The 17034-nt window shown below is 39.0% G+C and overlaps 1 protein-coding gene across 1 annotated transcript in view; it reads right to left on the minus strand.

Moving 5' to 3' along the window:
• ush2a (Usher syndrome 2A (autosomal recessive, mild)) overlaps positions 1-17034 on the minus strand; it is a 196158-nt gene that overhangs the window by 89989 nt on the left and 89135 nt on the right. Inside the window, exons 40-48 of the mRNA XM_068575666.1 lie at positions 16215-16290; positions 16009-16094; positions 14724-14883; positions 11007-11169; positions 10776-10923; positions 7513-7670; positions 6200-6347; positions 4158-4313; positions 1398-1545 (exon numbers count right to left, since the gene is read on the minus strand). Coding sequence (XP_068431767.1) covers positions 1398-1545; positions 4158-4313; positions 6200-6347; positions 7513-7670; positions 10776-10923; positions 11007-11169; positions 14724-14883; positions 16009-16094; positions 16215-16290 — 1243 coding nt within the window. The remainder of the gene's footprint in view (positions 1-1397; positions 1546-4157; positions 4314-6199; positions 6348-7512; positions 7671-10775; positions 10924-11006; positions 11170-14723; positions 14884-16008; positions 16095-16214; positions 16291-17034) is intronic.

Raw genomic sequence — 17034 nt, forward strand, 5'->3', positions numbered from 1 at the left:
CTCTTTAATGCCTGACCACAGAGATTCAGCACTGGACCGCTCCCCAAAATTTGTTTGCCAGCTACTGGCCAAGAATGCTGGATGGAATGAGTCCTAAAATCCCAAAATGAGTTAGCATTTTTGCACTTCCAATTCTCCAGTCTCAAAGTCAATGTTTTCTTTTTTTAATACATTTATAGTTAAATGCCTGAATTTTTTCCTGTGGCAAGCTTAAAATATATTAACATTTTGTTGTACAAAAGAAATTACATCAGTAGATATCCTTTTTTTTTTTTAAAATACACCATTTGGAAACTTTTACATATCTTAAAAAAGGGAGCAACAGCAAAAAATCTAATGGAAAAATCCAACTGGCTTGATGTCGAGCCAATCAGTTCAATACTTATTTACAGTTTGAAAGTATGTCAGCACAAATGCAGCACTTTATCTCTAAAATAATAACCACTGTTACAATGGCATTGCTAGATATTGTACCTGCATGTCATAGCTCCGTGTTTAAGCAAGTTGTTTTCAAATATAAGCAATCTGTTTTGATGTGTTGTAATGTGTTTTTTCTAAATACATTTACATTTTAAGTGTGATGTCATATAAATGTCAAGCGACAAGTTCTGTATGGTCACTAAACAGTGACTATCTTGGTAATTTGTACTATGGTTGTATAGCTTTTTATGATATTCCCATGTCATACCTGATCCCATATCATATAATCATACAAAGGAATCTAGGACAAAGTAAAAGAATATTGTCATAAATGAGGGACCGTTGACCATTTAGCATCAGATGGATAGAAGGGATGAATGAATGAATAAATCAGGGAACAATGAGATTTCCATAGCAGAGGAGGAGGAGGGCATGGCTGTCTGATATATAATACATGTAGCTAGTCATTTATTTATTACCACAGAATGAGAGCCTCCTCTTCTTGGATTAAATTGCAATTTGTTGTCAGGAAGCATGTAATGAATACATATCAGATGCACACCCTCTCTCTCTTTTTTTATTCTATTACATTTTCCCTACCTCCGTCTCTCTTTGCAGTGCTTTTGGATTTTTTGTCTTTTTGACTCCCCCGTCTCTCCAGCTCATTTCCTCTCTGTTTTTCTGAGGGTCTGTCATATTGATGTGAAATATTCAGCTTTTCTGTATAATATACCCTGTTATATGTACATGTGTATGCATATGTGTGTACACATTTTAAAGGTGCGTCTCTACTCTGTTATACGTATCTGAGAGGGTTGTATTGGTCTGTCAGTCTCTTGATGCTGTTCATCATCATGACTGTCTCAGACCACTTGCATGTGCTGTGGACATTTGTGTGCAAACTTATCCACTTGATTATCTACTGTTTCTGTGCAATTTTTAAATCTAAAATAAATTAATGTAAATTTCTATCTCACCTTATCACAGGCCTCTGAGGGGATGTCCTCATTTGCAGGCTGTAACGGAGTGGGCCTGGTGCGTTGGAGTGAGCAGGGGCGGACCAGGATACATTCAAACTGGCATTAGTTCTATGAGCCAACCTTGGAGGTGACAAACCATCTGGGGCTATGAAGAGAAAGAGAAAAGATGGTGAAAAGACGAGGAAAAAACATAATAGGCAAAAGGAGTAAATATTCTTTGTAAAGGAGGCTATGAGTGCCACGGAGAGCCACAAGATTTACGGATATACAACATCTACACGCATACACGCACGCACGCACGCACGCACGCACGCACGCACGCACGCACGCACGCACGCACGCACGCACGCACGCACGCACGCACGCACGCACGCACGCACGCACGCACGCACGCACGCACGCACGCACGCACGCACGCACGCACACACACACACACACACAATGACCCCACTCTCTCAACGGTGCCCTTCTTTTCCAGCATGATAGCATAGTGCTAGTGTCGTAAAATCAGTAAAAACATCTTGATTCAGTATGATAGCCGTGCTTAACAGTAACAGTGAAGATGCGAGGAAAGACAGAATGGGAAAGAGATAAGGACAACAAATATAAGGAGAAAATGAGAGTGACTGTAGTGTTAACTATGTGCAATAGGAGTAGGTCCTCCGATGTATAAAGTGACACTTCAATCAAAACACACTGCTCTCTTTCCACTACAACAAGACTGATTGCTGAAGACATCTTATCCTACAGACAACTTTTACAGGCACATATAGGCAGTGTGTGAAAAAAAACTCCAAACACTCTTTGAAGTTTGATACTGGTTAAGAATAATATTAGTGGTGGTTCAACACCATTAATCTTAACTCTAATTCACATTTATTATCTGAGTATATACAGAGGAACATTTAAACAAATATAACCACTTTACAGCTGTAAGCCTCCATTATCTATTCATGTTGCAGTTTACATTCAAGTCCATTCAAAATGTCTTCAATTAACTAGTTCATCCGTGAGTGATAAGTGGATATTTGTACCAAATTTGAAGAAATTCAGACAAGGCGTACCCGATAAATCACGAGACTGGGAGAGATATGTGACCTTTGACCTCTATAAAATCAGTTCAGTATTTGAGGAAATTCCATAAAGGTATTTCAGAGATATAGCGATTGTGGCAATAGACCAAATGTACGTACAACCCAATGTGCCTATCATCATACATACCCATATGTCCATGTTGTGTCTGTTTTTATATAAGCTGTTGGGGCAAAGGAGTTGGATAGCTTGGTAGCTCGGACAACCACAATGCAGGAACAAAAACCCCCAAAAATTAACTGCAATGGATAAAAAAGACTTTTAAAGAATGTCAAAGCAAGCGAGTTAAGTGACTTAAGTGATGCTTCTTTAAGTTTCTTAGTACATATATATAGTATTGTACTTACACAAAAACAGATCCAAATCTGTAATTTTTTCATGCCCAACACTAGTTTCTACTGTTTAATAAAAAGGAACCGACAGTAGATCAGCAAAATTGTCATTCCCTGAGTGTATGTGTGTGTGTGTGTTTGCGTGCGTGAGTAATTCTTGAAACACTCAATTTCTGCCTCTGAGACACACACACACATATGCACAAATCACACAAGACACACACCTTTGGTGAGCGTGTGTCTCTCTCATGCTGTGTTAGCAGGTATAATATCAGAGGTGTCACTAATCGTTTTAAACTATGCACTTTTATGTTCACTTCTCTCTCTCTGCTCTCCTCCTCCTCTGCTCTTCTGTCTCTTGCTCAACTATCTTCTCTCTGTTCTTTCATAGAACAAGGACGCATCAAGACAGTTTGCCTTAAAGAAGTCTTAAGAGATGCCAGAGGCATAGAGGTAGAAAGAGAGATAGAAAGAGAGGAAACGTCTGGTATTTAAAATTTATACTTTCTTATGCCTTTGTTTTGAACTTGAACAGCAGAACTTTCCGAAGTCAGTCTTTTGTTGTTCTCTGACTGAGACATGGGTGGGGTGTGTGTGTGTTTATGTGTGTGTGTGTGTGTGTGTGTGTGTGTGTGTGTGTGTGTGTGTGTGTGTGTGTGTGTGTGTGTGTGTGTGTGTGTGTGTGAGTTTGTATTCAACACTTTTGTTGACATTAGGTAAAGTGGTAAAATGTTGTCTATACGTGTGTGTGTGTGTGTGTGTGTGTGTGTGTGTGTGTTGCTGCCTGGTTGCCATCATCTTCAGACTGCTCTGATCAGCTTTGACATTTATCAGTATGCACAATCAGCCTCCATTCTACACAATTACAAACACACACTCACAAACACACAAACACTGTGGAAATTAGACCATTAGGTGAAGTCAATGATGTGTGTGCGTGTGTCTGTGTTTATCACGGCTACTCACTGAATAATTGTTTTGTTTTTTTCTCTTTGGCCTAGCAAGCTATAAAATATAACTTTTCCACTTCATAAGAATCGCAATTAAAATCAGAGTAATGCGATAAAGATGTTACAATGGTTCATGGCTTGTGTAGAGTGAGAAAAAAAGCGACATTAAAATGAGATCATACGCAATTTAGTGGTTGGCAAAAGCGCCTTATAATAATGGAAGACAAAACTGTAGTGACATACTGAGTTATTTCTGAGTTATTATTAAGTATGTATCTGAAGAGCGTGTGTGAAGATTTCGATTTTCTAGTAAAAAAACAAGTTTGTATGGTGTAGTCTGATGATGGGAAGATAACCTTTATTGTGTTTTTGTGTATGTGTACCTGCTGGGGGCGTAGTAACATTGAGTGGCAGACTCTCAACACAACCTTGTGTGTTACACCCTCTGATCCAGAAGATGTAGTTGGTGTAAGGCTGTAGGTCAGTCACAGACAACCAGCTTCCTGCTGCTATACTTCCATCCAACACACCATCAGCATCTAACAGAGTCACACAAAGAGAGACATGGAAGGTCTTCGGCCAAGCATGGTGTATTTTGCAAGCGAGGAAGAAGACGTTATTATCTTGCACATTTGATTGTTTTCATGGCACATTCATTGATTAGAGTCATAACTGTGATAGCTGAAAAAGGGCGATACATAAAAGATAATTTAACAACAGAGGGAAAACAGAATGAGTGAGAGTTCAAGAGAGGGGAATACTGACTGAGATTAACTGAGAGTGATCAAAAGAGAGAGGTCTCCATATCGAGGTTATGCAAGGATAGTCAAAGAAAAAGGATCAGAAAATTACAATATGTAAGGCTATCCAATATATTTAGATGGACACACACACGCACACACAACCACATACCAGTTTTGTGGGAACTGATGAAGGCAGTGTGTATCAAAGAATCAAGGGGTTGTGGGTAACTAGAGCGAAACACCATCTCTCTCTTTCTTCCACACCTCTTCCACCCTTCTCTCCACTCATTTTAATCCGTCTCTTCCTCTGTGAGGAGCAGATCAAAGTCCCTGACTCTGTGTGTGTGTGTGTGTGTGTGTGTGACTGACAGAGATAGAGAGAGAGAGAGGGTGAGAGAGACAGATAGAGAGAGGGACTTGGTGAATATGTGTGGGTTTAAGATAATTGTGTGTTCTACTGTTTCCCTGTGCTCCTGTTCTCATCTTGTTCAATTTTCTTCTTCCCCTTTTCTTTCCATGTCCAGTTCTCATCTGTTGTTTTGTTGTTCCTTATGTCTTATGTTGTTTTTACTTGCAATCCTTTCTAATACATCTATGGAAATATGAGCTTCTCATCTCTCCTCTCTTTGTATACTCTTGTTTACCAATACATGGCTTTGTTCTTCCTTCCATCTTCATAGCACGGTTTTGCTCTAGAATCAGACATTGTTTCCTTTCTCAAGTCACCGGCAGTAGAAAACAAACCTTGTCTTTTCTACATCACTCTGGTTTGATGACTCCACCTTTCACTTCCACATTTTAGGCCTGACTTTCAGTTTCAGTTTGCATTGTTGGTGAGGAGTGTGTGTGTAATGTGTGTATCTCAACACATATTATCCTGTTCTACTCTTTTCTTACGTATATTTTGATTGTGATCTGAAATGTGATAGTTACACAAATGTCTGACCTGCATGAGACCGATAAAGAAGCAGTTTTTACCGTCCACCTATATTTTTTATCTCAACTTTTTCTCCAGGACAGCCTGAAAGAATTACAATCTAGCAATAACACCAATGTCAAGACACACATGTTTAGCTCAGTTAATGAGCTTTGAAAAATGATAGGGTAGAGTGTCTCACAAAACTCCTTAATCTTATCTGATAATTATGATAAACTTAACAGCAATGTGTATGATGTAGAGTTGTATTTGTAGTGACGCCACACTGAAAATGCAGCATCTTTAGTGGGCAATTGAGACTCCTTTTTAAGCATAATCTACATTTTGACTGCCTACTAAGCAAATAGAAGCAGAGACGGAGAGAGAGCACAGCCTGACAACCTGCCTCTGCCCAATGTCGGCCAGGTTCTGCTGCAGGCCCCCCACCCCTCACTCGCGACTCTGAATAGGATAAGCGGTTACATATAACGGATGGATAGTGAACAAATGTGATAACCAGACCTGACGGATGGTTTGGTCCACATCTGATCAGCCTTTTGGAGAAAGTATATTTAAAAAATATATGTGAAGGGTGATTGAATGAACTATCTGTCAATCAAACTCTTACCAAAGTGAGTCGGAAGAAGAGAGAACATCAAGCAAAGCCTTTAGGGTCATTATTTGCTTATAAAGAAATACTCTCCAGTTCTGATTTAACTGATGTTATGCATTGCAGCAGCAAGCTAACCTCTTCGGTTTGTGGTACCTTTGCTTTTGTAGTACAGTGTGTAGCTGAGGTTCCCATTCGGTCTGGGTGGGGCTGTCCAGCGGGCTCGGAGTGATCGAGAACTCTGATTGGTCAGTTGCAACAGTATAGGTCCCTCTGGGGCCATCTGTAATGTTCGCATCTCCACCTGATTGGAAGAAAAAAGACCCAAAAGCATCCAAAAGTTCAAAAGCACAGAAGAACAGAAATGTTCTTTAGAACATTAATCCTTTTTACTTTAATTCTACTCATCTCATCTTCTTATCCATCGATCTAGTATAGAATATTAAAAGAAGCATATCAAAATTATTCAGAAAAATGTATCTGAGTGGATTATTATCGGTGATAAAACATAACACTTAACCAGGGTAAGTGTAAAAGTAAACCACTGGCACATCTGGCCTAAAATACTTTTGCCTTGACTTTTCTATCCCTCTCTCTTCTGTCACATTCCTCTAATCTTTTCACTCATCCCCTCTCCTTTTCCACCATCACCCACTTCTTTCTTCTGTCTCATTTTCTCCTGTATCCCAGTCCTGTTACTCTCTCCTCTGCTGCCCTTCGCATTCTCACTTGCCACCTCATCTCTCACTTTGCTCTGACCATTTACTCTACCCTCATTATTGCACTCTTTTATCCCTGAACTCCCTCCTTTCCTCACTGTTTTCGCCGTCTATCCTGTCATCTCCTCCTCTTTATCCTGTTCTTTCCCCCCTCCCTCCACCTCCTTCCTGTCCTCTTGTTCTGCTGTGTCAGCTGTTCTACTGCCGTTTGACTAAATATGGCATCCGTATTGGAAAAATGCCCCAAAATATGGCCCGTCGTCAGAGACATCGTTGAGTGTGGAGTGGCATTTCCTACCAAATGTCACTGTCGCCAACCATGTTATTGAGCCGAGAGAATCGATCACCTTTATGACGCTCAGTGACACAACATGCACGCACACGCACGCACACACACACACACACACACACACACACACACACACACACACACACACACACGCACACACACACACTTTGAAAATGCCTCAGTACGCCTTACCATATGTGTTCCGATGTTTTTGTGTGTTGGTTAGTTACAGTGATAATCAAAATAATATGAATATCTGGTTTGCGCAATTTTTGTTTTACCCACTGATATTATTCACCCAAATGCAGAAACACTACAACAGTGACTCAAAAAGGTTGCCTTTAAAATATATAATATAATATAATGTATATATATATATATATATATATATATATATATATATCACAAAGGATCTTGCAGTTTATTTCATCAATAAATGCATGAATCAGAAGTGAACTGACCACTGGGCTCCTGCCACAGCCTCGTGCTGTGCAGGCCTGCAGCCTGAGGAAATGTTGGCTCCATGGAGAAAGTCCGTCCACCACAGAGAACCTCAGGGAGGAACTGGAGTTTAAAATGAGCACTCCATCCAGCCAGAGACCATAGCTGGTTATAATGCCTGCAAAAAGAACACATCTGATTATGACATACGGAACAAAAATACAAATAAAACAGTTTTCAAGCCACAGTAAAACACAAAAGACTTTAAAACATTGGTATCATGGCAAAGACACATTTTTCTGCAGTTCATTATTAAGATTTTTCAATTTTCTGATGCTCTTGACGCTCTTCTGCCATTGGTCACTCATATATATTGTAGGGCTGTGTCCAGACTATGACAAATTCAGGTAAAGTGAGCTACTTTATGTTGGGATGCAGTCCGGGTCACTGCATTACAAGCAAATGAAAACTGACTTAGTGCCGGTCAATGTGTCCTAGTGTGATACAATGACAAAAACAACACTAAAATGGCAAATGTAACCACAGGCGTATTGATGATAAAGACACTCAAAATGACAGTACTACTGGAGCAAACAAGCACACACAAATGTGGGTGCAAATAGGTTAGCACTCATCCATAGACACACATCAACACTTCCCCACAGGCACACAAAGATACACACGCACACACACAGACACACACACAGACACACACACACACACACACACACACACACACACACACACACACACACACACACCAAGATGTGAACCCACACATGTCCATACACCCATACATACACAGGCACAATAATTACATTACATTACATCCACCTAATAAAAAAAAATGAAACAGTGCGATGCCAAACGTGATTTCCCTTAATAAAAATGCATACGTGGGGCTCAAAAGATCAGTGCTAAGAACTAAGAGTCTATTCTGCTTTAATCATGTGTGGGTTTTATTATTGCCGAATACAGACATACACACCTATCAGGGAAATGAAGACACAAAAACCCCACTGACGCCAACTATATCTGGGAAGCTCTTAATGTGGCCAATCACATGCGTGTGCGAGTGTATGCGTGTATATGTGTGCGGACGTCGCTGTGTGCTTGTGTGTGTGAATAAGCCCATATCAGTATAGGTTGTAATAAAGACAGGTTGGGAAATGAAGCAGCGAATGCATAACAGGCTTATTTCCCCTCTTTGTCTGCGTGTTGCCCCGACCTAATCCCCGAGAGGATTATCCCCCACAAATCCCTGCGGAATTGGGGAGAAGGGGGGAGAGAGAGACAGAATCTCACTCCTCTGGAACCCATCACCATCATCATCATCATTGTTGCCGTCCATTTATGACAAAAAAGAGTAAATGAAAAAAAGGACGCACTGAGCCCTTCTTTAAGGAAAAATTAAAGCTTTTTAAGCATGAGATAATCGGGTAATCATGATTAAGTGTCTCCTTGTTACAAATTTCTGTCATCAGATGAGAGAAGCTTTAAGTAATTTATCCGGGCTAATATGCACACACATCACATGGTTTATGGTGCGAAATGCACTCATGTGGCATTAAGCGTAAAACACACCCGATTCACATTACACACACACACATTATGGAATTACACATACTTTAACGAGCATGGCAGTAACATTTGATAATATGTGGTGGTGCGTTGTATGTTACAGACTGTGAAATAGGGTGGGAAATCCTGAGATGGTCTTCAACATTCAATTCATTCAAGACATATAAGATGTGCATTTGTTAATATAGTTCTTACAAAACAAAAGAAAAACTATATGTATAAACTATAATGTCAGGATACCATGTGGTAGAATATGTTACTTGAAACTACTATATTTTAGTTATTTAAAGAAGTATTGAACTTTGTTCCTTTAAGTATTTTATTATGACACATGGACATCTGATGTAAGTGCTTCAGAGACATACTTATGTAATGATATTCATACAAAGTATACATTTCATCATTTGTAGGACAATTTGTTTCATTGTTGTGTTTGAAGTTCTTTTTGGGAATTTTGTGCCTTCATTGTGGACAGTGAAGCGATGAAAAAAAATGAGAAAAGAGAGATGCAACAACGCTAAAATAGAAGAGTGCTCCAGGTTGTTTTGCTTTTTGAAGCTGTTTGTAAAAATGCCTACTTTGTTCTTAGCTTTAATATACAGTTTATTTGTTATGTTCTCCAGTTTGTACATTTCTATTAAATTGCTTGATTAAAGTTTACAGTGAAAATTTTAAGTCATACTACAAAAAAGCTGTAGTTGTTTAAACAAGATATGGCAGGCAGTTTTTGTTGTTTCTTTTTACTATTTTAGACTATTTGCAATATGTTTTAGGTTTTTAAATTGTTAAAGTAATACTTTTATTTCAGATAGAAGTATATTGATTGATGATGCATCCCTCCTAGTGCTTTCTCACTCAAACACATTGGTATATAAATTTACACTCTGAAGAAACATTCATTTATGCAATTCCCAAACTGAATTGTGCAGGAAACTCTACAAATCTACAACTTTGAGTCTCTTAAATCTCAAACAACTTTATTTTCTACACAGTTCCAAGTCAGTAGCAGGATTTCAAATTCACTTCCAATATATGTCAAATACACCTAGTCCAAATCTGTACATGGATTTTAATTAGCTGCAAGTGAATTAGATGAAGGTAAGAAGAATAGAGACCAATAAGAGAGAAAGGCGGTCACTGTGAGTCTATGTCCTTCCTGCCTGCAGTTCTCTATTCAGTCAAAAGGGAGCACTTTCCATCCACTTAAAGGAGCTTGGTGAAGCACTGCCTCCTCACTCCTGGTCTCCGTTAGTCTCAAATTTCATGTTCTCTCCCCCGTCTTTGTCTCTTCACCTGTTCTATCTGAGTCCTCTATGTCCTCCCCTGTTTTATCTCCATCTCTTGCACACTCATCTGATTCCTCTAGCTCAAAGGGAAACATTCACCTGTTTCATACTCACATGTACAGGATAACTGTGTAATGATATCAGGATTTATATATTTGATAGCTTGGGTTTTAGTAAATACTGACAGTGTGTAGTCAATCCCAGAGTATAACTAATGTATTGTCAATATTTCTCCATGTTATATCTCCTGGATCACTTTCCTGCATCTATGTATTACTTAAATATGTTCAAATTGATGATTGAAAGCTTGCAAGTGTTTGCATGTATTCAGTGAAAATGTTTCATTCTTAACACTGTTGATTGTTTATTTGAATGTTTTAGACTATGTATCTCAGATTAAGTGCCTTCCCTCTTACCATTCGGAGTATCAGGAGGTGTCCAGCTGACATTGAGTGCATTTGGGGACAGAGGCGTGACCAGCGGTGCAGGGACATTCTCTGGGGTGCTCTCTTCAGTCTGAGCCTGGCTGGGAGGGCTTAAGGTACACCCACCTCCTGTGCAGGCCTGATGCGAAAACACAGTCATGCATTAATGAGTTTATGAATGTGGCGATACAAATCAAAAAGATGAAAGAGTAAGGGACTCACAGCGACTGTGATGGTGTAAACTGTTCCAGGGCTTAGGTCGCGGAGTGTGTGGTCTTCAAAAAGTTCTGAGCTGTTATGGACGAGCACAGGCGCTGCACCGTCACGTGACAGGAAGATGGAATAGAATTCTAAAACGCCATTGACCTGAGAGGGACGTGACCACCTGCAGAGAAAGAGAGGCAACAGATGAGATAGAAACAACTAAATAGATTTACTCAAGTGCTGTACTTGAATTATGATTTTAGGGACTTTCACTATGTGTATTATATTACCATAGTGTAAAGTCAATTTACAGACAAAAGACAAGGATGGAATTATTTCATTGTTTTAATGACAAAATTCATCTGAGGAGATCAAAACTACAACTGTATCCACCGAAAAAGTTATTTTTTTCAGCATGTTTTTCAGCTTAACTAGAGCCTGATTATGCCTTTCTACTTTCTACCATAGAACTGTTGGACTTCTATTAGAAACCAATAAAAGAGCCACTTTTTCCAGCACTGTGATACACTAGGCCAGTGTAGGTAAAACATTGGATGTAAAAAAAATGTTTAATTGTTGCTCGTATTACCATAACAAAATAATAGACATTTTTTAGATGTATTCCAATTCTAATATGTAATTAAACAATAGCTGTCATTCTTTTTTTTAACACAGACAGATATTAAATATATTGTATATTAAGATGTTGCCAGGACTGGTTGCATTTAATTGGTTTGGAATTTTGAACTTTGGTAAATAAGACATTATTTCTAAGATTGTGTATATGCATTGACGGTTAAAGTTAGATTAAAAAAGGTTGTGAGAAAGGCCAGATTGCTCTGTTTGTGTCTACGTATGAGTGTCTGGGCATGCACACACACATGCACACACACACACACACGCGCGCGCGCGCGCACACACACACACACACACACACGCGCACACACACACACACACACACACACACACACACGCACGCAGACACATTCTTAAACACAAACCAAGTGTGTATGCTGCCCACACAGTTTCCTCTGTCAGATAGAGGTGTCTCCTTTTCTATATTTAGAACACGAAGGTCATCCCCAACAGAGAGAGCAAGGGAGAGGACAATAGACAGTATGTATAAATGGAAACTTGTCGACTACCGTCACTGGACTGAAATACTGCTTGTGTGTTCACATTATACAAAATCCAAAGCATCTGAAGAACAAAACAAGTAAAGATTTTCTCAGAAAATGAGCATTGAAAAAAATGTTCTTTTATAAATAGTTCTGTAATTCTTACAAATTCCTGAGAGTAAACCAACCCTCCTGGTATAGTCGCAGAGGGAGGTCATTTTCCAAAGTGATGGATTCCTTTCTTGGTTCCTCCCATTAAAAGCCAGTTTTTGAATGACTGATGAGTGTGTGTTAGCACACAATTAGCCACTGTGGCTAATCTATCACATTTATTAAAAGATTTATATGCCGTCGATTGACAGTATGATGCATGTCCACTTTTGAAAAACTAAATCAAAGGGGAGTTGTAATAATCTGAAATATAATTCACGTTGTTAATGGTTTTAAAAAATCATTGTTTTCCAAAACCTTATGAAGTTAGTGTGAATCAGACGAGTGTGAATCAGCACATTTAATTGAAAACCATGTGCTTGAAATGCAATAGGTTCAAATTCTGATTCCATGACGTGACAACTTGTCTCATGCCCCTTCCCTCACTGACATCATTTTGGTACACACTCAAAAAAACTACATTGGCACGGATTATATAATTACTGACAACACATTAAAGTATGGGATATTGAAAAACACAGACAAAGAAAACAAGCTTGAATTCAAGAAAAAGATTGTTGTTTTAGTTAATGAAATATACCTTTTTTCTAAAATGTCCTATCTGGTTTTCAATTTAATCGTGACGGTGCACACGTCTCTCGGTGTAAGTATTTTTGCAGTTGTGTTTGCGTTTGTGTATGAACACTTTTGTGTCAGGTAGCGTTAGATGAGGTCAGGGATAAATCTGCTGATATTGTTCTGTTCACATCCTGCAGCCTTCCTCAACCTCTCTCACAGTCTCTCACCCTCAACCCTTCTCACAGACATGCACGCACAAACACACGCACATGCACACACACACACACACACACACACACACACACACACACACACACACACACACACACACACATACATATTAATTATACCCCTGCTTTCTTTCCATTCAAACTCACAAAATATCTCTTTCTTCACATAATTTTCAGTGGATCTACTGCTCTCTCTCCGCCTCTCCCTCTCTCTCTCTTTCTAACTCACTCACAGCTTTTCTCACAGACACAATAGAGAGTTATTGACCAAGTATGAACTCTCAACCTCTTCCTATTACCAAAGTGCTAACAAGGCAATACACAGCCTTCCCACACCTGGTGAATAAATAGCTGAAACACATTTTAAAGGCATTTTAAAGACAAGGATACAAATCCCAGCATACTCTCATGGATGATATTACATCATGTGTTTGTCTTGCTGTAAACCGTCTAAAGACTACATGTTTCTAAAATGAATATGTTTGTTTTCTTTGTATGGAATAACAGCGATAATTTGCCAATATAACAGTAGATGATTTTAACTACACAAACATATATTATTATTATTATTATTATTAAAATGAATATAATGCTGGTTCAGAGAAAAAAAGCATATCAGCATGATCAGAACCACTGGTAAACTGATCATCATCAAACTATTAAAGTAGTTCAGTTACATCAATAATATATGTTTGTCAGACATTGCTCACACATATTGATTTGTCTTTCAGATTGTTGTATAGTTTTGCTTCAGAAGCATATTTTCCTAAAGTTCTTATTTCCTCCTATTCCTTTTACATAGGGTTGATTCAATTTAGGATCAACTCTGATATCAGGATTAAGGGATAAGAGGAAACCAGTGCCAACCAATGTTTTGTGGATCAGATCAATTCTTTATCCCTTCAAATGATTATATATGAAAAGTATTTATGAATAAGACTGAACAGCTCCTACAGTACAATCAGTCAGATGTGCTTGTGTACAGTATGTATAAATGTGTGCTGCTTATCCAAGATAATCGATCATTACCACGATCATTGCATCTTAACCACATGCATTCACCATTAGACACTGTAAGCTTTCATATTCCTCCCTCTCCATCCTTACACTTACCCTCCATCCATTGTTTAAGTGTGGTGTATATGTGTGTGTTAGTGGTTCTGTGCCCTCCTGCGATGAGTCCCACTGTAAGTGACAGGCAGGACACTAATGGCTTTCACGCAGATCGACTCTTACGTACTCGCACACACAAAAACCAGGAACATTTGCACATGAGCTTGATGGAAAAAGTGCAGAGATCTATCTTCCTCTGTCCCCTCCCTCTGGAGGTGGAAGGTCAAGTACAGAAGAATATTCTGCACGGTAAACACAACTGCAGAAGGTCACTGGCTCTGTCGCCCCCTCGCTCTTTGTGTTTTACACAGACTCAACATATGAAATATAGAATGAAAAGCTATAACATTTCTTTAAACCACTTTCATTCTTACCTTGTTCTTTTCAGTAATGCTGAAACAGTGAACACTCACTTTATCTCTCTTACCTAGAAGGTCCTTGCGAGTTTGTGTATTATCATATGGACCACCCATTTAGACGTGTGTGTGTGTGTGTGTGTGTGTGTGTGTGTGTGTGTGTGTGTGTGTGTGTGTGCACTCACTTACTCCACCAGAATAGTCCGTGAGTCAAGCAGGGTAAGAGTTGGTACGTGTAGGGGTCCTGGAGGAAGCTGAGAGGTCAGCATAGTGACTTGTGAACTGTTGGTGCAGCCCACTGACGTGCATGCACTCAGTACCAAGACATGGGTCGAATAGACGCCGAGACCTTAAACACACACACACACACACACACACACACACACACACACACACACACACACACACACAACAAGACAGCAGGACACAGAGAGGCATGACAATAAGTACAAACACAATGATGTCAGAATAATTTATGGCTCAACACCTCTGATGTAGCTTGTAGAACTAAATTGCTTAATAACTTGTTATTCTGATGAAATTTAACCCTCATTTAGCTCCAAATCCCTGAACTCGCTCTTTTTTTTCTCAGAATCATTCCTCGGTGTATCTCTCTCTCTCTCTCTCTCTCTCTCTCTCTCTCTCTCTCTCTCTCTCTCTCTCTCTCTCTCTCCTTTCAGCTCCATTTCTGAATCGTTGTTTCTCTTTCAGTTTTCATCTTTGCTTCAAAACTGTTCTCCATCTGTCTCACTGTGGCAATCTCACTCTCTGTAACGCGATCTATTCTTGCACATACTGTATAATTACAACGTCCATAATCCTTCCAATCACTGCGAACATCAGACACTCTGCATTATTAACCCAGCATGGATGATATGTGCTCTCATGCATTCATTAACTAACGAGGACACACATACACCGTTGGGCAGCGTAATGTTTTGCTAACCTATGTGTGTGTATGTAAAATCAAAATGAGTTTTAATCTATTCTGCTCATATGAAATGCCATATAGAATGAATCTCCTGTGTTTGTGAGTGTGTGTACCTGTCCACATTATTTTTGTCAGCATATGTTCTATTGAGACTGTATGCATGTATCTACTGTATTCATATCCTCGTGTAGCACTGTAGTCTCAGCGGTGTGTTTTTAAACCATTTTTAAGTCTTTTTAATAACAAAAAAATAACTGTGTGTACGGTATGCATGTGTGCTAATCTTTAGTGTTCTTTGTCTCTCTACTGCTTCATTGTCATGTGTGTGATGTGTGTGTGTGTGTTTAGCGCTCTTTTTCAAAGTGCTATTCCCTTGGTGAGGACTGAGATGCTCTTTCCTTTTTCAAATGCTAATCCCCCACTCCATTTTGCTTTTCTTCACTCTTCCCCTTCTCTTTACACCAAGGTCCCATTCCTCTACAGTCACATGAACACTACAACACGCACACACAAGCACACACTTTCTCTCTCACTCCTTTTTACCAGTGATGTTGTGTTGTCGCTCCTTCCCCCTGTAGACCATTTGGTTGTTGTGATAAAGGAAGTATGCTGTAATGTCTCCATTGGGCCTATGATTGGAACAAAAATGTTAAATGAGGGTAATATTTATATAGATATAGATATTTATCCTGCTATTTTTTATGTGTAAAAAGAGAAATGTGAGATTGGAAGGTGAGGCTGTATATTACCTTGTGGGGGGTTCCCATGTAATATAGAGGGCTGAGGGGGAAGAGACTGCAACTGGTGGAGACACAACATCTGGAGCTGAAATTGGAGGAAAATCTAATTATTTGTTTTTAAGGGTATTTCCAAAACCTTGTTGTTCCCTGTTTCAATATAAACATAATACTTCATATTGAACATTGAATTGTTAAAAGTTATTAGTGCGTGCCATAGGGAACACCGGTTGTAGGTGTTTTTTCTCTCTCTCTCTTGCTCTCCTTCTGGTACCCTCCCTCATCTCTCTTCCTTGTTTCTAGGTCAGACTGATGGTTATATGTTATTTTATTTTGTTAAGTAGTTTAGTTTGGGCTGGAGAACTTCCCCATCTTCTATTCTTTTTGGCCAGGATCTCCAAACCACTTGTTTGTTGTATTTGAAATTCAGTATGGTTAATATTTCCTGACAATGAAAACTAGTTTTAGAAAAGCAAAAACACATTATCAACATTAATATATTACTATATTAGAAATGAACAATGACATAAACTATTCCTATTGGCAGTTAAGACAAGTTAACATTTCAAAATATCACCTTCTAATGATATAAAAATGAAAGCCTAATTTAATTTAAGCCTTTAATTTATTTTTAGCGCAGGGTGCTAGAGATTGACACAGTTTGGGATTAATTATCAAAACACTGCAGAGAATAGAGAGGGAACTGTATGATCTTATGATACTTGATCTAGTGAAGAAGGTGAACAACATGTGCTTAGTTTGTTCACAAAGAACTGAGTAAAATTGTGTCTACATGAGGTTTTGTGAGTTTGAAAAATAGTCTTTGGCGAAA

The sequence above is a fragment of the Clinocottus analis genome, unplaced genomic scaffold (assembly GCF_023055335.1).
Source record: "Clinocottus analis isolate CAN_PGR_092001 unplaced genomic scaffold, fCliAna1.0.p SCAF_1, whole genome shotgun sequence".
In the NCBI taxonomy this organism is placed as follows: domain Eukaryota; kingdom Metazoa; phylum Chordata; class Actinopteri; order Perciformes; family Cottidae; genus Clinocottus; species Clinocottus analis.